Genomic DNA, 19264 nt, shown 5'->3' on the forward strand with positions numbered 1-19264 from the left:
GGGGCCTCTGGTTCCCTCTGGACTCTGCCCCAGGACCCCAGCCCACCTCACACCTGGATTCTGTCCTAGGTGGACAGAGGACTTGGCCTGAACTCATACTGCCACCCCGAGACTGAGCTACAAGTAACCCTGGCTGACACCTACCTGTCACTGCTGGAGGTGGATGGTGGCCGCTCAGGCTTTGGTTTCCGCCCTCGGGGCTTTGGGGGAGGCTTCTCAACTGTGGAAGAGGGGGAGGGGGTGGTTCGTCCACCATCACTCCCAGGGCTGCTGGGTGAGGAGGACAGGGACAGGAAGCCCGCTCCAGCCCCCTAGCAGAGGCGGCCCACAGTAGCAGCTGCAGGACAGCAGGCGTCAGCCCTACCTGGCTTTCTGCCACGTGGAGGCTTCTTGACAGACACATCCGAGTCGGAGGAGGAGGGGGAAGAGGAGGAGGAAGACGCTGACCTCTCCAAGGCTACTGGCTCCTCCTTAGCCCCGTCTGAATCTGCTTTGGAGTCTGAGTCAGAGGCTGATGGCACCTTCTGGAAAGTGACAGGGCCAGCCAGGAGGTCAGGAGGCTGAGGGGTGGGATGGGAGGCCAGGTGCACAGGGCAAGGAGAGGGTGAATCTGCCCTGGCCCGCACCCCATTCAGGGCTCACTCTGAGCATCCCATCACCCCCTAAATCCACCCCCATCTCCACAGTGAAAACACAGGGCCACAGGCAGCCCTGGCATCTTGGGCCACGGCTGGATCCTTCACTTGGGGTAAGGGGGTCTCTCCCCAGGCCTCACTTTCTCACAGGTGACAGGGAGCAGAACAGAGCCCAGGGGTTTGGTGGCAGGATCGTCGTGCAGTACTACACAGGGGCCACCCACACAAGCTGCTTCCTTCGGCCTTCGACCGCCCAGCCCCAACACATAGCGCAAGCATACAGGGACGCATCGACACAGCTTTGTACACACTCTGGTACACCGACACACGTTTACAAACACACAACACACTCATGCACAAAAAAAACCCAGTGACACACAAAACATATCCATGGACACACCATCCACACTTACTCATGCTCATATTAGCACAGACACACACACAAAATCAGACACAGGAACCCTCGAGGCTGTGTCGTTCCAGAATCCAGTTTTCCAAGCCTGATGGCGGCTTCTCAGCACCTGCTCCTGGTGCAGCATGAGCACGTGGGCGTTCAGAAACCTGCTGCTCTGTGGCACCTGCCTGCAGCCCGGCCCCCCTTCCCACAAGGGCCAAACTCTGCACTGAGGGCAGGGCCTGGCACCGTGACAGGAAGCCCTGGGTGAGCAAGGGAACAAAACCGACAGGGTCTACCTTTTTCTTCCGTCCTCCCAGGGGGCCCCGTCGTGGTGCTCGGACCACGGCTTTCTTCTCGGGGGTGAAGTCCTGGGTGAAGAGACAGGAGCTTCAGGGGCCGTTGCTGACTGGCTCCCTCACAGGCCCCCGAGCCCCCCATCAAGGAGCTGCTGCCTGCTGACCTGGTCACTGGTCTTTGCTGACTCTGATGAGCTCTCCGAGTCCTCTGCAGATGGAGACACACTGGCCTCATCCAGGTCGCTGGAGGCTTTTCGAGCTCGTTTTGAGACTGACATCTGTGAGGGAACAGTCTGGTCATATCAGCGGCTGAGAAACCTGCGATTCCCCACCTGGTCCCTCATAGCTCAGTAGAGGTCAATCCTAGAAGCTTCCACGGGAGTCTTTGAGAATCTAATAAAAACCAGGGATCCAATCTTGAGGACACAATAGTCAGTAAAATGAGCCTGTCACACTAGGTGACACACTGCAGGACTCCACTCACAGGAGTTGTCAGAGGCACGGACACAGGAAGCAGAAGAGAAGGAGCCAGGGGCTGGGTTTAGTGTTGAGTGGAAGAAGCTTCAGTTTAAGTTGGAAAGTTCTAGAGATGTATGGCAGTGATGGCGCACACCACATGAATGTGCCTGAATGTGCCTGATACCACTTAAGGATGGTTAGTGGGGCCGAGCACAGTGGCGCACACCTGCAATCCCAGAGGCTCAGGAGGCTGAGACAGGAGGATCACAAGTTCAAGGCCCACCTCAGGAACTTTAGTGAGGTCCTAAACAACTCGGCAAAACCCTGCCTCTAAATAAAATATAAAAAAGGGGTGGGAGGGACTGGGGTGTAGCTCAGGGGCAAAATGTTTGACTCGCATTGGCAAATCCCTGGGTTCAATCCCAGGCACATGCGTGCACACACGCGCACACACATGCACACACGCACACACACACAAAGAATGGTAGTGGAGTGTTACGTGAGCTTCAGGTCAATTAAAAAAAAAAAAATCTTAGATACCGATACAGATAGTCTTCATTCAATTTCAGGGACATACTGTTCTCTGAAGTCCATATGAAGAAAACAACTTTAGAATCATACAAAGAATTAACTGAGATAGTAAAGAGAAATGGGCCTTAGAAATCAATCCCTGCCCAGTAAAGACAGCACAGTTTCCCATCAGGACATCTGTTCAGAGTCACGAAGCACTTCTGCTCATTCTGCCACAACCAGAGATGTGCTCATCTTCCTAACAACTGTTGACTACTCTGTGCCCCACCTGAGGCCTCAGCATTAGGGACTAGTTGTGTATCTATGTTTGGTAATAAGGTCTTGAGAGAGGGCACCAAGGTAAGAAGAGGTCACTAGGGTAGGCCTAATGCAGTATGACTGGGTCTCTCTAAGAAGGGGAGACTAGGACACAGACACAAAGGAACAACCATGTCGGGACACATCAGGAAGTCCCCGCCCCACCACACCTTGATTTCAGACTTCTGGCTCTAGGGTTGTGGGAAGTAAGGTCCTACCATTTGAGCTGTTCCAGCTGCAGCACTCCGTTGTGGCAGCCAAGCTAGCACATACATGTACTTGGTGACCCCTAAATGAGAGGTGAAGCCCCTACTCCTGGGTGACTTATATTTTAGTCCAGAGACAGATGTAAATATTAAATAAGACTCTGTTAGAACAAGAAGTCCTGTAAAATAAAAAAGGGCTGGTTGGGGTGCCTGAGATCAGGAGCTCAAAGGTAGATGCTGCTATGAGGCCTGAGGGTGAACACGGGGAACAGAGGCTTGACAGCCCCAGGTGCCAAGGCCTTTGGGATGAGGAGCCTGGCATTTCAGAAGATATGAAGAAGGCCTGGTGGCAGAGCAGGCAGTCAGAAGACAGGGCTCTGGCTGGGGCTGGACCCACAGGGCTGCACAGGCTGGGTGGAGTTAGACCCCATCTTACAGATCCCAAGCCAAGGCCTGCTGAGGCTCATTTCACACCACACCTTTAAAAAGGGAGGTGGGGGGCTGAGGTTGTGGCTCAGCGGTAGAGCACTCGCCTAGCATGTGTGAGGCCCTAGGTTTGATCCTCAGCACACATAAATAAATAAAATAAAGGTACTAAAAAACAAAAAAGGAGGTGGCTGAGATGAGCAGCGAGCTTAGGCCAGGGTCAGAGAGAAAGGACATCAAGAAAAAGAAAGCGAGGAAATTAAAGATTCTTTGTTTCCTTCCTCATCTGCATTAGGATGAAGACTCTTAACCCAGCATTCAGGGAATGACCGAATTATAGGACATTTTTTGTATCCTGAGTTCACATGTTATTAATTCCAGGTTTCTGTCAGATTCTGAAGCAGCTCCAGACCCTGAGAAAGGTTAAGCATTTGAAGCTGGGGTGTGGGTGTGGCCTGGTGCCCTGAACAATAGGGCAAAACGGGAGGACTAAGACAACCAGGATGTTAAAAGGGCAACTGAGCTGGCGTGGTGGCACACACCTGTAATCCCATCGGCTCAGGAGGCTGAGGCGGGAGGATCATGAGTTCAAAGCCAGCTTCAGGAAAAGCAAGATGCTAGCAACTTAGTGCAACCCTGTCTCTAAATAAATTACAAAATAGGGCTGGTAATATGGCTCAGTGGTCGAGGGCCCCTGAGTTCAATTCCTAGTACCAAAGAGCAACAGCATGTGGTCCTTGACAGGGCCTTGTAAAAAAGGACCCACTCTTCCTATGTGCACATGGAAGGCTGAAGAGGAGGCGGGGGGGGGGGGGGGGGGGCAAGTGTCCCTGAGCAGGACAGCTCTGTACTATGGTAAAAACAGCACACAGGCAGTGTCCAGGTGGAAAGACCAGCTCAGTGTCCCTACTGGCCAGGCACCATGCTGGGCCTGACTCCAAGAAGGCTCATGGTGGGGGTCTAGGATGTCTTTTTTTTTTTTTTAATATTTGTTTATTTACTTTAGTTTTAGGTGGACACAGTATCTTCATTTTATTTTTATGTGGTGCTGAGGATCAAAATCAGTGCCCCACACATACTAGGCGAGTGCTCTACCCCTGAACCCAACCATAGCCCAAGGATGTGTTTTAACCCATAAAATCCTTACAAAAGGAGGTACTCAATGGGGCCTTCAGAAGATAAATATAAAGTCCAGATCTACAGCTGCAAGGAAAAGTTCTGACAAAATAATGTGGCCAAAGGGAGAGTATAAAGCTGATTGCTTATTAAACCACAGCTCCCAAAACAGGAAAGGAACGCCAAGGGCATGTTATGGTGAAGATCACAAATGGAAGGGCTTTCCAACAAATGCCCAGTGCTATTAAAAAGAGTTATAATAATTTATATTTGTTTAAAGCAAAATTGCAAAAAAATTGGTACATACTGAACCATACTGACTACCTCTAAGTGTGAGAGGATGGATTCTATATATTTCTGTGTGACTCATTGAACAACAAGTGGAAATAAATGGGAACTTCTAAAAAACAATGTCAAAGCATATCATAAAAAGTTGGGGAGGGGCAGAGGCTGAGGCTGGGGCTGGGGTTCAGTGGTAGAGCGCTCACCTAGCACGTGCGAGGCCCTGGGTTCAATCCTCAGCACCACATAAAAATAAGTAAATAAGGGCTGGGGATGTGACTCAAGCGGTAACGCGCTCGCCTGGCATGCACACAGTGCTGGGTTCAATCCTCAGCATCATATAAAAATAAAATAAACAGGTTGTGTTCACTAAAAAATGAAAAATAAATATTAAAAAAATTCTCTTAAAAAAAAGTAAATAAAATAAAGATATTGTGTCCCATAATAACTAAAAAATAAATATAAAAAAAAGTTGGGGAAAAAACTACTCAACAATCTTAAGATAACAGAATTAATTTATATTGTAGACAACTTCTCAGCCATTGAGAACTTCATTGTAAAACAAAATGTAGACAAGAGCAGCGGCATACTCCTGTAATCCCAGCAACTTGGGAGGTTGAGGCAGTAGGATCCCAAGTTCAAAGCCAGCCTCAGCAACTTAACGAAGCCCTGAGCAACTCAGCAAGAAACTGTCTCAAACTAAAAAATAAAAAGAGCTGGGGAGGTGACTCAGTGGTTAAGTGCCCCAAGGACATCAATCTCTAATAACCAACCAACCAACCAAAATGTAATGCAAGGAAATGCTCATAACACTACTTACAAAACAAACAAGCTCCTAAATACATCAAGATATCATGTATCCTTGTTTGGTTCAGTAACACCCCACGGATAGCAGAAAACTTTTTTTTTTTAGCTTTCTGCATTTTCCAAAATACCTACAATGAATATGGCTCATGGCTTTAGAAGCAAAAGCAAATGTTATTATAAAAAATAATTGGGGGGGCTGGGGATGTGGCTCAAGCGGTAACGAGCTCGCCTGGCATGCATGGGGCGTTGGGTTCGATCCTCAGCACCACATAAAATAAAATAAAGATGTTGTGTCCACTGAAAACTGAAAAATAAATATTAAAAAAAATAATAATAATAATAACTGGGGGGCTGGGGTTGTGGCTCAGGGGTAGAGCGCTCGCCTCACACGTGTGGGACCCTGGGTTCGATCCTCAAAAAATAAACAAAATAAAGACATTGTGCCCATGAATAACTAAAAAAATAATAAAAAATAAAAAAATAATTGGGGGGGGCTGGGGTTGTGGCTCAGCTATAAAGTGCTTGCCTAGCATGTGTGAAGCCTTGGGTTCGATCCTCAGCACCACGTAAAAATAAATAAAATAAAGGTATTGTGTCCAACTGTAATTAAAAAATTTTTTTAAATTAAAAATAAAAATAATGGGGGGGTGCTGGTATATAGCTCAATTGGTAGAGTGCCTACCTCACATGCACAAAGCCCTGGGTTCAATCTCCAGCACCACTAAAAATAAAAATAAGGGGCCAGGGTTGTGGCTCAGGGGTAGAGTGCTTGCCTTGCAGGTGTGAGGCCCTGGGTTTGATCCTCAGCACCACATATTAAAGATATAAAATAATAATAATAGGGGGCCAAGGTTGTGGCTCAGTAGTAAAGCACTTGCCTAGCATGCATGAGGCACTGGGTTCGATCCCCAGTACCACAATAAAAAAATAAATAAATAAACAAGTTAAAAACAATAGGGGCTGGGGGATAACTGGGTGGTAGAGTAGGTACTCAGCATGTAGAGGGTCCTGGGTTTAATATCCACCACCAAAAAAGTAAAACAAAAAAATATTTAAAAGAAATTTTTAAATTTCTTCCTCTATCAAAGAATTTACTATTAAGAACCTGGTCATTTCATCATGTACCCATATATTTAGAGGCAGTCAAAAGACAGGGAAGAGACTGTCCCCAACAGAACTGAACACACATCATCTGCATAAAAAAAAAAAAAAACTGTACAGGAATTTTCACAGCAGCATGAGCCATCCCGGCCAAGAAGTGGGAAAGAAGCCAAATGACCATTGACAAATGGACATGGGGCTGGGATTGTGGCTCAGCGGTAGAGCTAGAATGCACAAGGCCCTAGGTTCGATCCTCAGCACCATATAAAAATAAAGATTTAAAAAAAAAAAAAAAAGCACAAATGGACAAACTCGGGGGCCATCTCTACAGTGCAGCATCGCTCAACACACCACCACATGAAGAACCTTGAAGATATCATGCTCATGAGAACCACACAACGCCCGACACCACTGACAAGAAACGCCCAAAACAGAAAAGTACGGAGATAGGAATTTGTGGGTGCAAATTTGAGGGGATGGGGTGACAGTTCATGCATGGTTCTGGGGTCCCTTTTGAGATGATGAGAATGTTCTGGAACTAGAAAAAGATGGCAACTCTGCAAATATACTAAAAATCACTGAGTTGTACACTTTGAAATGATCAATTTTGTGGTGTAACAATTTTATCTCAATGTTTGTTAAAGAAGAGAAGGGTGCTGGTGGGAGAGGTTTCAGGGTGCTGGGGTGCCTGTGTCACGCACAGGCCATGCCCTGGCTTGACCCCTACCTTCAATGCTGATGTCTTCCGTTTCAGGCCACTGTTGTCACTACTCTTATCAGAATCCGAGTCACTTTCCATCCTGTCACTGGCAGCTGTGGCAGTAACGGCTGTGACGGCCATGACCCCCCGGTCGTCCTCGTCCTCGTCCGCGTCGCTCCCGCCTGCTGGGTCAGCTTCAGGGGCCTCACTGTCGGAGGAACTCACGGGCTGGGTGTGGAGGTCAAAGAATACGTGTCACCCTGAGTCTTGTGTGGATTTCCCAAATAGGAGGGGGAACCCACCAGTGGGGTCTCAAATGTCAGGTCCCGGCTTCCTTGCTTTACAAATGGGGTAACCAAGGCCCAGAACGCCCAGAGAAGGAGACAGGAGGGTAAGATGGTAGACACTAGGGTCAGGAAGTGGCACCCAGGGTTAAATCTCGGGCAAGTAACTCCAGCCTTTTTTGTACCTCAGTTTCCACATCTGAGCACAGTGTTGGCCGTAGAGGGCTATGGCGAGGGTGCGCCTGAAGTGGTGCGTGGAATACCGAGGGCAGGGCCCAGGCTGTGGCAAGGGCTCAGAAATGTTTGCTTTCTCTTTTTTTAATCATTCTATCTTGAGGAAGCTGGCCTAGGACAAGACCTCTGAGCACCTTCCAGGTGCTGCTCAATTTCTACTGCATTCAAAATGACAGTAGAGGCAGCAGCAGGCACAAGAACAGCCACCACTTCTGTGGGCTTCCTCTGTGCTGGCCAATGCCAGGCTCATTCATACCATCAGTCAATGCTTGTGGGACAGCATACTGCCATGTGCCCAGCACCACATGAGGGGGTAGTGAAGACACAGAAGGGACTGAGGCATGGTCCCTTGACCCTGGGAGTGACTGATAACATAAATATGGTTCCCAGTTGTGGCAACGGGGAGAAAAATCACTGCATGTGGTTGTAGAGACTGAGGGGTGGGAGTATTCTGCACTGGGTGGTCCATGAGGCCCTTTAGAGGATGACATTTCAGTGGAGAATCTGTCCCCAGCACGCAGAGGGGGACAGGCTATATGCACTCTAAAGAACAGGAATGGCATGAATGATGGTCCCCTTAGCAGCCAGAAGAGGCTGGTATAGCCTTCCCCGGGCCCAGGAAGATGAGATGGCAAAGGAGAGGCACACAGTGAGACTGGGTGGGTCACTCAAGGTGTTACTGAGGCTCTAAAATCATCAGGCAAAGCGCACAGTGAAAGCACGGGGCTTTCTTGGGTCCCTTTCTGAGTTCAGTTAGGATGTCTTACGTTTGTGGAAGGAAAACGCAGGAGCCCCAGGAATATTCAGCCATCACTCCTTCATCCAACGAACATCCTGGAATACCTACTATGTGCCAGGCCCTGGCTAGAGACGAATAAGACACGGTCCCTGCCCGTAGGGAGCTCATGGTCTAATGGGGAGACAGCCAAGTAAATATACATTCACAAGAACAAGAAGGGGATGCCACAGCAGTTCTCGAGCACAGGGGCGCTGGGTGACACCAGCCTAGCTGTATCCGAGTAAAACCCACCCAAGCTATTTCATGTCATTTCTATTCTGAATATCTATCACTTAAGACAGAAGAGGAGGCGGATTTTTTTTTTTTTAATCTTGGTTGTTGATGGACCTTTATTTTGTTTATTTGTAAGTGGTGCTGAGAATCGAACCCAGTGCCTCACACATGCCAGGCAAGCGCTCTTCCACTGAGCTATATCCCCAGCCCAGGGATAAGATTTTTTTAAGGCCGCAATCTCTGAAAACAACACAGATGTCCATCAACTGATAGATACGCCATGTGGCATGGGTACAGAATGGAACAGTCAAGCACAGAGAAGGAAGGGAGCACTGACACTCTAAGCAGAGGAAACCTGGACCTTCGCGCAGCAAGGAAAATGGACAAAGGCCCCAAAGCAAGAGATCCCACTGAAAGGAATTTCTTGGCTAAATTAGGCGAATCAAAACAGTAGATCTGAGGTTGTCAGGAGCTAGAGGGAGAACTGAGGATGACTGTAGGTGGGTTTCTTTGTGGAGCAGGGGAATGTTCTGGAATTAGAGTGATGATGGTTATATACATTACAAATGTACTAAAGCTACTGTAAGAGTTTTAAAATGGTTAAAAGGGAGGCTGAGGATATAGCTCAATGGCAGAGGGCTTGCCTAGCATGTGCACGGCCCCAAGTTCAAACCCCAGGACCACAAAATTTTTTTTAAAGAAAATGGCTAAAATGATGAATTTTATATCAATTTTATCTTAATTTTTTAAAAAAGATCACAGAGAAAGGCAAATTCTCTTGTTATAACTAGCTAGCCAGGGTACAGTGGATTAGACGGAGGCAGCCTACTGGCCAAGTAAAATCGAGGAGGAGGACTAAGGGCCTGAAAGAACGTGAAAGGAGTTTCAAGGCACATGCTGACTGTGAGACCAGGAAGGAGAAGCAGAGAGGAGCCAAGTCTGTGTCGAGGTGCTGCAGCTGGGTGGGCGGGAGTGGGAGGGTTGGGGGGAGGTAGCGGTGGAAGGGCTAGACAGATGCTGAAGGTCAGGTCTCTGCAGCACATCAGTGCACACACAGGCAGAAAAAAATGGAAACGTGGGAAGAAGAATTTGGGAAGCAGAGCTGGGCTGGAGAGAACCTGGACGGAGGGAATGACAGGAGGGGAACTTAGCCCGCCTTCGGTTTCCTGCCCCCTCCAGTCTCCCTGTTTTATAAAGCCCCTTATTCTTCCCCCACCAACTTCTGCACACAGTCTCAAGCTAACAATCCCTGCTTAACAGACAAGAAAAATGAGAACCAGGTGTTGAAATGACCTCGCTGCTCAACACCAAGCATGTTTTGTCTGCCTTGTGCCACTGTGGCCAAGGGCCCTTCGGCACAGCAACAGGGCCCCCTGCCTATATAATTTTTGACAAGATTATTACAAAGGACAATACTTAAGTAGGTCAAGCCCCAAACTGAAAATGCCAGGAGAGAATAACAACATTTTCACAGTGATTTCTCTTACACCTTTCCTTCAGAGAGTTCAGAGGCTCTCAAATCTGTTACTTCCCCTTGGAGCACACCTGGTGAGTAGAGAAGGGAGAGCTTCAGCTCCACTTTTCACAAGGGGAAGCAGCAGCTCAGAGAGTCTAAGTGACTGAATGATGGGACCAAAGGTCTTTTGCCAAAGGTCAACATCACCATTCCAAGATCTACCATTATTTAAGTGATACTGAGCTTGTCATGACTCTCTGTGCAACAGGTGGGAATTACCACTCTGATTCTGGGGATGAGGATACAGTCAGAGAGAGGTTAAGTTACAGTTCAAGAACAGAATGAAGCCAGGAGCAGTGGCACATGCCTGCAATCCCAGAGACTCTGGAGGCCAAAGCAGGAGGATCGCAAATTCAAAGCCAGTCTCAGCCACCTAGCGAGGGCCTAAGCAATTTAGCAAGACCCTGTCTCAAACTTGGATTGTAGATGGGCTGGGATTGTGGCTCAGCAGTAGAGCACTCGCCTACCACGTGTGAGGCCCTGGGTTCAATCCTCAGCACCACATTAAAATAAATAAATTAATTAAATAAAGGTATTTTGCCCAACTACAACTAAAAATTAAACATTAAAAAAAAAAAAAAAAACAGGGCTGGGGATGTGGCTCAAGTGGTAGCGCGCTCGCCTGGCATGCGTGGGGCACGGGGTTCAATCCTCAGCATCACATAAAAATAAAGATATTGTGTCCACCTAAAACTAAAAAATAAATATTTTAAAAGAAAGAAAGAAAAAAAAGGGGGGGGGGGAACACCTGGGGATGTGGCTAAGCATCCCTGGGCCCAAACCCCAGTATCAATAAAAAAACAAACAAACAAATAGAGGGCTAGGGATGTAGCTCAGTGGGACACTGCCCTGGATTCAATCCCTAGTACCAAAACAGAATGAATGAATAACAGAGCAGGGACACAGCTCAGGTCTGCTCTGGCCTCAAAGCCTGGGCCACTGGACACAGGCACACATGCAGTCAAAGCCCCTCCTCACTTCAGCCCTTCTCTTTACTGGCTGTAGTCTGGTTTGAGCCTCCACAGCCCATCAAGCGACTGGGACCAACTTGCTCACCCTGAGTCCATGCGTACAGCCAGGACCTCTGCATCTCACGGAGCTGGCTTTCAGCAAAGGTTTTGGGAAATCTGATCCACACAGAAACATTTAGTGGATGTGAATGCTGGTGGCCCCGAGAAGAACCCAGAAGAAATAAAAAGCCAAAGCTTGCCACCTCCAAACATCCCAGCATCGGATGGGTATGAGAGAAACAGCTGGCTGTCTGAATAAGCCTGGAGGTAACTATGGTGCAGAAGAGGCCGGACCTCACGTGGTCTCCTCATTTCCCATTGTGGCCTCTGCTATCCACTGAGCACTTACTGCACACTTTCTCACTGAAGCCTCCCAATAACTGAGAGGCTGAGAACACCATGAGCATGATCCTAGGAACACAGTCAGCAGGCGGCACAAAGCCAGGACCTGAACCCAGGTCTACTTGGCCCCAGGCTCCCTTGTGAGCAGGCAGGCCTCAGGTCCTCCTCCTCCCCCCAGAAAGAAAAGAAAATTGGCCTGGGGGAGGGAGGCCTGCACTTTGGTCTCAGCTCAGTTCTGTTGCTGACAAACTTGAGAGCCCTATACAGGTCTCTGCCTCTTCACCTATCAAGGAACAAGGATATATGAAGTGGGATCCTTCTAAGCCAATGGAACCATGAGTGATTTTGTCCTCAGGATGCATCTATCAATTTCTAGACATATTTTGGTTAATGAGATTGGGGGTGGAACCAGCCATGTTTGTGCACACCAGTAATCCTAGCAACTCGGAAAGCTGAGGCAAGAGTATCACAAGTTCCAGACAAATCTAAGCAACTTAATGAGACCCTGTCTCAAAATAAAATAAAGGCTGGGCATGGTGACACACACCTCTAATCTCAGCAATTCTGGTGGCTGAGGCAGGAGGATGGCAAATTTGAGGCCAGTGTCTCAAATAAAAAATAAAAAGGGCTGGATATGTAGCTCAATAGTAAAGCACCCATGGGTTCAAACCTCAGTGCCAAAAAATAAAATAAAATAACAGGACTGTGAATGTAGCTCAATGCTACAGTACTTGCTTAGCATGAGTGGAGCCCTACATCCAACATTCAATAACCAGAACCAAGAAAAAAAAAAACATTGGGGTGAAATGGACAGGTAGTACTGCAGCTAGCAAGTGAAGACCAGCCATAGTGCTCAGCAGTCACAATGCACAGGGGAGACTCTATTGCAGAGAATGATCTGGCCCCACATTTCACTATTATACTGCTAAAAAGGACAAATATTGGGAAACCTGGCCCAGGTCTAAGGGCTATCAGATTTTAGCTGGGGCCCTGTGGATATTCAAGCAAACTCTCTGGGCTTTAGTCTGCTCATCTGTACAATAGAAAAACAGAACGTGCCCAGGCCACTCTCACTGTGGGGACCAAAACACACTTAAGTAAAAAAACACCCCAGATGCCATTTTTACCTGCTGGCTTCTGAGGAGATGAGAACTTGGCCCTCCTTTCCTCTTGGGAGGCCTAGCCAAGATTGTCAAAGTATTGAGGCTATTCTGTGGGCTGAGATGGACCAATTTTCAAGATTTACTCTGGAGTAAATACATCGAAGTTCAGAATTGTATGCTTAAGAAAAGAATGTTGGGGCTAGGGATGTGGCTCAAGCGGTAGCACGCTCGCCTGGCATGTGTGCGGCGCTGGGTTCGATCCTCAGCACCACATACAAATAAAGATGTTGTGTCCGCCAAATTAAAAAATAAATATTAAAAAAATTCTCTCTCTCTTTTTTTAAAAAAAAAAAAGAATGTTGGAAGGGTATACAAGGAATTGGCAGCTGTGGTTATCTTGGGAAGAAAACAAAACAAAAAGCAAGCAGTAGGCTTAGAATGGAGGTACCAGTGCCTTTCAAACCAAAAACCTTGGGGATGAAAAAAAGAGATGCTCAGTTTCCTAAAAAGCGATGACTTCAAAAACCTACCTATGCCCTGGCTACATCCAAAGGCTCGGAGACAGCACTTTGCAGGGAAGACCTCAATGGTCCCAGGCCTCAGTCCTACACTACTAAAGCTACATCTCAAGGGGCTTGTCCAGGAATCTGCATTTTAAACAAATGTTCCACTGAAAGCACATACGGTTAGAGAACCAAAGAGCACAAATAAGCTCTAACACTTACAGCTACTTGGGGGACCTGCAGAGAACTTGTTTCATTTCAAGGGTGCACTATTTTTGCATTTCCTTTCCTCGAGGGCAACATCTACACAGTACTTAGCAAGCTGTGGGTGTCCAATAAATATTAAATGGTGCGATGATTCACCAGGAGATAATAAGATTAGGACATAACCAAAGAGAACTTGAGTCAGGGCCAGAAAAGGATCTCATGCCTTAAAGACCTTCTGATCCACGAGCCAGACTGGGGACAAGTAAAACCTCAGGAAAGATGCTGAGTTATCAAACAGGGGAACCCTCCACCTCCTGGACAGATTCTTTATCAAGAATAAAATACCGGGCTGGGGATGTGGCTCAAGCAATAGCGCGCTCGCCTGGCACGTGTGCGGCCCGGGTTCGATCCTCAGCACCACATACAAAGATGTTGTGTCCGCCAATAACTAAAAAAAATAAATAAATATTTAAAAAAAAAAAAAAAAAAAAAAAAAAGAATAAAATACCACTGACATGAATACACATGGGCCCCAGCCCCTTGATAAGAGGCTACCAAACCATCAATGTCCAGAACACATCTGCTGAGTATATCCCAAATTTTAGACCCACAGCCCATGGCACATGGCATGTGTCAACACAAACGTGTGTGGACCCATGAGTGGTTGCTCGCAAGCACCACCTAGTCCAGATTGAGATAGAGAGGCACGTCCAGACCGTCTCAGGACCCTGAGTTCTCAAGCAGGACCAGGGGCGACAAAATGACTCCATCCATCTTCAGTTGATGAAAAACACATGCCAGACCTGACCCTCACCAACTCCCAATTTCCATTCCTCAAACAACCATGGATATCCTTTCCCTCACTTAACAAATTTTCCCTCACTGAGATCTGTTCCCTTGGCCTCTCCCATCTTCATGCCAACCCCTTCTAAATCCAGGCCATCACTGCCCCCTACCCGCAAAAGCACTGGTTTAAAAAAACAGTAAAATCCCCAGTACAAAAAAAAAAAAAAAGAGTAAAAACCCCAGCCCAGCTTTCCTCCACCCACACCTCACCCCAAAATGCCCACCACAGGGCACCACTCTCTGGCTTTTCAAGGCTTTCCATTAATGACTTACTTTTCAAAAGTTCTTCTTTTCCCAGAACATTCCCAGACACTGATATGCCACTGGGATGTCCTCATTGCTATGGTTCCTGACTATTTTTTCCCACCTGACCATGAACTCTCACATCTAAAAACTATCACTTGTTCTCCTGCATCCAAAACCTAAGGAGAAAGAAAGGCAGTAATTTTTTTTTTTTTTTTTTGTGGTACTGGGGATTGAACCCAGGGCTTTGTGCATGCACGGCAAGCACTCTACCAACCGAACTATACCCCCAGCCCCGACAATAATTTTTTTTTTTTTTAATTTTTAGTGTTTATTTTTTAGTTTTCGGTGGACACAACATCTTTGTTTGTATGTGGTGCTGAGGATCGAACCCGGGCAGCACGCATGGCAGGCGAGCGCGCTACCGCTTGAGCCACATCCCCAGCCCCCAGACAATAATTTTTTAAAGAAATTATTTTCCTTAGAAAAAAATAGGTTTTATAAAAATTTTAATAACATCCTATTATAAATTCAAGCTCACCGGGCATAGTGCATACACCAATAATCCCAGCCACTCAAGAGGGAGAGGAAGGAGTACCACAAGTTCAAGGGAAGCCTGGGCAACTTACTTAGATCCTATCTCAAACTAAAAAATAAAAAGTGCTGAGGATGTGGCTGAGTGGTAGAGGGTCCCTGGGTTCAATCCTCAGTACAAAATCAAAAACAAAACCACAAACAATTAAAGCTCATTCTATAGCAGTGATTCTCAGCAAAGGGTGATTCTTCAACCCTCTCTCCCTACCCAGAGGACACAAGGCAGTGTCTGGGAACTTCACAGCACCCCTGGCATGGAGTGGGCGGGGACCATGGGTGCCACTTAGCAACCTGCATTCCAGAACGCTCCATCCCCAAAAAACTATCTGGTCCTTAAAGTCCACAGTACCAAGGAGGAAAGACCCTGCCCTAGAAACTTCCTTTTCCTACGAGATAAGGAAAAGGCTATTTCTAGCCCCCACTGTAAAGAAATATCCCCAAATGGGCCCCACATACTCCCCAACTGGATGTTCTCCATCTCCAGAGTACTCACCGGAGGAGCACTGTAGCTGGCGTGGGGGTTGTTCTGAATCTCCCACAGCCCCTCATTGAAGCCTTTCCTCTTGTTGGGCTTCCCGTACTTATCTTTACATTTGTCGTAGGGGAACAAGTCCTTAGGTCCCAGGAAAGCTCTGGAGAACGGAACAACAGACCACCTCCAGGTGAGCCAGGCCACACTGGGAGGCACCAAGGGGGGTAACCAAGCCACAGTTGGAGACACTTACGTTTCGTGTGTACCAAAGAAGAAGATGGGGTATTTGTTGGGTGGGGGCTTCACAGCACCATCAGCAATGTCATCAATCTATAGTGAGAGGTCAATCAGCCCAATCAGCGGGTGATTTAGTGGGAGAGACAGGAGACAACTTCACAGAACAACCCAGGAAATCACCAAGAAACCAACCAAGTTACTTGGGGAAAGGCATGAAAGGAGAGGGGAGCCTTCAACCTAGGAAGACACATCACTTTACAAATAGGAATCTGCATTCTTCTAGACACCCCTCATTGCACCTGTCCCCCACCCGAGGTGATCTTTCTCCCCCTATGGAGAAAGCTGGTGCCAAGGCAGGTGCTTCACCTAAGCAAAGCCAAATATGGCCCCCTGAAGAAAATAAGGGGTGGGGCCAAGATCAGCTTCTGTGAACTCCCAGGACCCTCCCCTGGGACCCCTCCTGTAAAGAGGAGATCATGCAGGCAGGCGGCCTCCCAAAGGATGCAGCTGGCAGCTCCAAGGATGCAGAGGGTGGGGGTGGGCTGCAGGAGACAGGCCCTGAGCATCCAGGAAGTCCCACCCTCTCCCCGCAGGCCCACGGGCTCCAGCAGCTGTCAGTCACTTCCCCACAAGAGGGTAGCAGCCCCTTCACTTCCAATCAGGTGCTTGGAAATGTTCTGGGCTCTCTGAGCTGGAGAAGGGGGGTCAGGGGAGGGAAAAGCTGGAGCTCCGGAAAGGAGGGAAGTGTCGGTAAAGTTTCACCTCTATGGTCTCCCCCAGGAAAATGAGTGCCACAAGTTAGGATGGAGTGGGTTCTCTGGTACCAAATTCTGCCTTCCCCATCCACCTCTCCAGCTCCTGGGTGGCCGCGGGAACCTGCCCTGTCCCTCAGTTCTCTGAACTCCTCTCTCCGCCCCTGGCTCCTGGCCTTGGCTATGGGCATCCTGGCCACACATGCCCTCTCCTGCACAGAATCCCGAACCCAGCCCCAGGACCGCCCAGCGCGCCTCCGGGGCAGCTCGCCCCCACCCCTCAGGGGTCAGCGCTGGCTGTGAGCCCCCTCCCAGCCCCGGCCACACTCCTGGGCCTCACCCCTCCACTGCCCGTCCGCCAGGGGCTGGTCTTCACCTCATCCAGCCTCCCTCAGTCCCCCTGGCCGACTGCACCACCCTCAGCCCGGGGCCACTTGAGCCCTCAGATCTGGGGTGACAGGAGCTTCTGGGGTCCCCGCTGCACACAGCCCCCCAGACAGGGCCAACCCCAGCCACCGGCCACCGCACACGCTGCACTCCCAGGCGCGGGGCGCCCTTCAGCCCTGGGCACCGGCTGCCGCCGGAGGGGAACCCGAAGTCCGCGCGGTCAGCGAGGGAGAGCCGCCCCCCGCGCCCCCCGCCGCGGGCTCCGCCAGCCGCCCCTCCGGCCGCGGCCCGCCACGGGGCCCGAAGCCGGATCGCAGCCCCGCCGCGCCTCCCGCGGTCCTGCCCACCAGAGCCGACCCTCTCCTCAGGCCCACCACCGACCCTGCGGCCTCAGCGCGCCCAAACCCAGCCCCTCAGGCCCCGGGTCCCGAGCCCCCGAGCCCGGCGCGCGGCTCCCTCAGCCCCTCGGACGCCGGAGTCGCCGGACCCCCGCACTCAGCACCTCAGGCCGCTGATCGCCCGGAGGCCCCGCACTCAGACCCGCGGACCCCGGGAACCACAGGGCCCTCAGAGCCCCGCGCGCGGCCCCTCAGACCCAGGGACCCCGCTGCCCCACCCCCCGCAGGGCCCATCACCCGCGCGGCCTCACCCGGGCCGGCCAGTGAGGGTAGCCCTTCATCTTGGCGAACACCAGGTCTCCGGGCTTGAAGGCGTGTGGCATGCTGGCGGCGGGAGGCCCAGGCCGCGGGAAGCGGCTGCGGCGGCGGCGGCGACGGCAGCGGCGGCTGCAGCGGCGGCAGCGGGAGACGAAGCCGGGGGCGGGAGCCGGACGCTGAGGGGGCGGGACGGCCGCACAGGCAGCCGACCGGCGCGCACTTATTGGGCTCGGCGCCACCGGAAGTCCCGCCCTCAGGCCGTCACGGGCCGGTGACTCAGTCGCTCAGGCCCACGTGCGGGGACAGAGAAGCGCGGCGACCAATGAGAAGAGGGGTAGGAGCGGAGCAAGTTAACGGGATTGGGTAACGGGCGAATCCAGAGGCGTGACCCAGAGGCCTAATGGGAGGGGGCGGAGGTTATGGGAGGTGAAAGGGAAAAGGTCTGAGGAGGGAAAAGGAGTCGCTACGGGAGTGAAGGGGCGGGACTTAAGGGAGAGGGGCGGAACATAGGCCGCCGCAAGAGGAGGGGCGTGAAGTGTGGGACCAACCATTGGATACCACAGGAAGAAAGGCCCAATTAACGTAGGAGGCGGGTTATTGACAGCCTGCCTCCCTGAGGCGGGTCTCAAAATGGCGAAGCAGGACATTGGATACCACAAGAGCAGCCTCTCGAACTAAGGAACAAGCATTGGCTACCACAGGAAGCGGCGCCTAGTAGGGCGTCTGCCATTGGCCGCCCCGAGGAGACGTTCAACTCAAAACGGGGCCTAGGAGGCGGGGCCTAGGGAAGGGGCGGGCCATGTGGGGTCGCCTAGGATAAACAGCCTCAAAATGCTCGGCTTATTTACTTAATCCCGAAGAGAAGTTTACCGAGCGCTTACTGCGTGCCACGGCCACAGAGTACTCAAGACACACGTTAGTTGATTTAAAAAGTGAATGAGCCTGGCGCACGCCTGTAATCGCAGCAGCTAGGGAGGCTGAGACAGGAGGATCACGAGTTCAAAGCCAGCCTCAGCAATGACGAGGCGCTGAGCAATTCAGTGAGACCCTGTCAGCATGAGTGCCCCTGAACTCAATCCCTAATTAAAAAAAAAAAAAAAAAAAATAGTGCTTTGCCAAGTTCCTTAACTGCTCTGTGCCTCAGTCTCCCCACCTGCGAAAAGGGACTCATAAGGGTACGGATTCTATAGAGCTGTGAGGGTGGCGAGACTTCCCCAGCCCCAAGGACTTGAAACTATGTCTAGCAATAGGTAACACTAGGTGCTCAATGCTGTAACCCTGGTTTCCAGGAATTCAAGTCTAGCAGGGCATTAAATGACATTTATTTACTTATTTATTGGGTACCAGGGATTGAGCTCAGGGGCACTCGACCACTGATCCACATTCCCATCCCTGTTTTGTATTTTATTTAGAGACAGGGTCTCAATTATTCGGCACCTTGCCATTGCTGAGGCTGGCTTCGAACCCGCGATCCTCCTGCCTCAGCCTCCCATACTGCTGGGACCACCAATCCCCGGCTATTCGTTTTGGTAGTTAGGATTCATTGTAAGCATTCAGATGAGAAGGGGCTGCGGCTGTAGTGGTAGAGTGCTCGCCTAGCACACATGAGGCAC

General features: G+C 50.0%; 1 protein-coding gene across 2 annotated transcripts in view; it reads right to left on the minus strand.

Moving 5' to 3' along the window:
• The window catches only part of Hdgfl2 (HDGF like 2), a 23704-nt gene extending 5891 nt beyond the window's left edge, over window positions 1-17813 (minus strand). Inside the window, exons 1-8 of one of the 2 annotated variants that reach the window (XM_046444068.2) lie at window positions 17645-17813; window positions 15873-15949; window positions 15641-15779; window positions 7281-7481; window positions 1493-1606; window positions 1329-1400; window positions 365-524; window positions 145-220 (exon numbers count right to left, since the gene is read on the minus strand). In XM_046444068.2, the coding sequence (XP_046300024.1) occupies window positions 145-220; window positions 365-524; window positions 1329-1400; window positions 1493-1606; window positions 7281-7481; window positions 15641-15779; window positions 15873-15949; window positions 17645-17716 (911 nt within the window). In that variant the 5' untranslated portion in view covers window positions 17717-17813. The remainder of the gene's footprint in view (window positions 1-144; window positions 221-364; window positions 525-1328; window positions 1401-1492; window positions 1607-7280; window positions 7482-15640; window positions 15780-15872; window positions 15950-17644) is intronic. The other variant, XM_046444067.2, reaches the window with a different exon arrangement.
• Window positions 17814-19264: the final 1451 nt, after the last annotated feature.

The sequence above is a fragment of the Marmota monax genome, unplaced genomic scaffold (assembly GCF_021218885.2).
Source record: "Marmota monax isolate L192 unplaced genomic scaffold, Marmota_monax_Labrador192_F-V1.1 WCK01_AAM20220418_F8-fsc00102, whole genome shotgun sequence".
NCBI classification, from domain to species: domain Eukaryota; kingdom Metazoa; phylum Chordata; class Mammalia; order Rodentia; family Sciuridae; genus Marmota; species Marmota monax.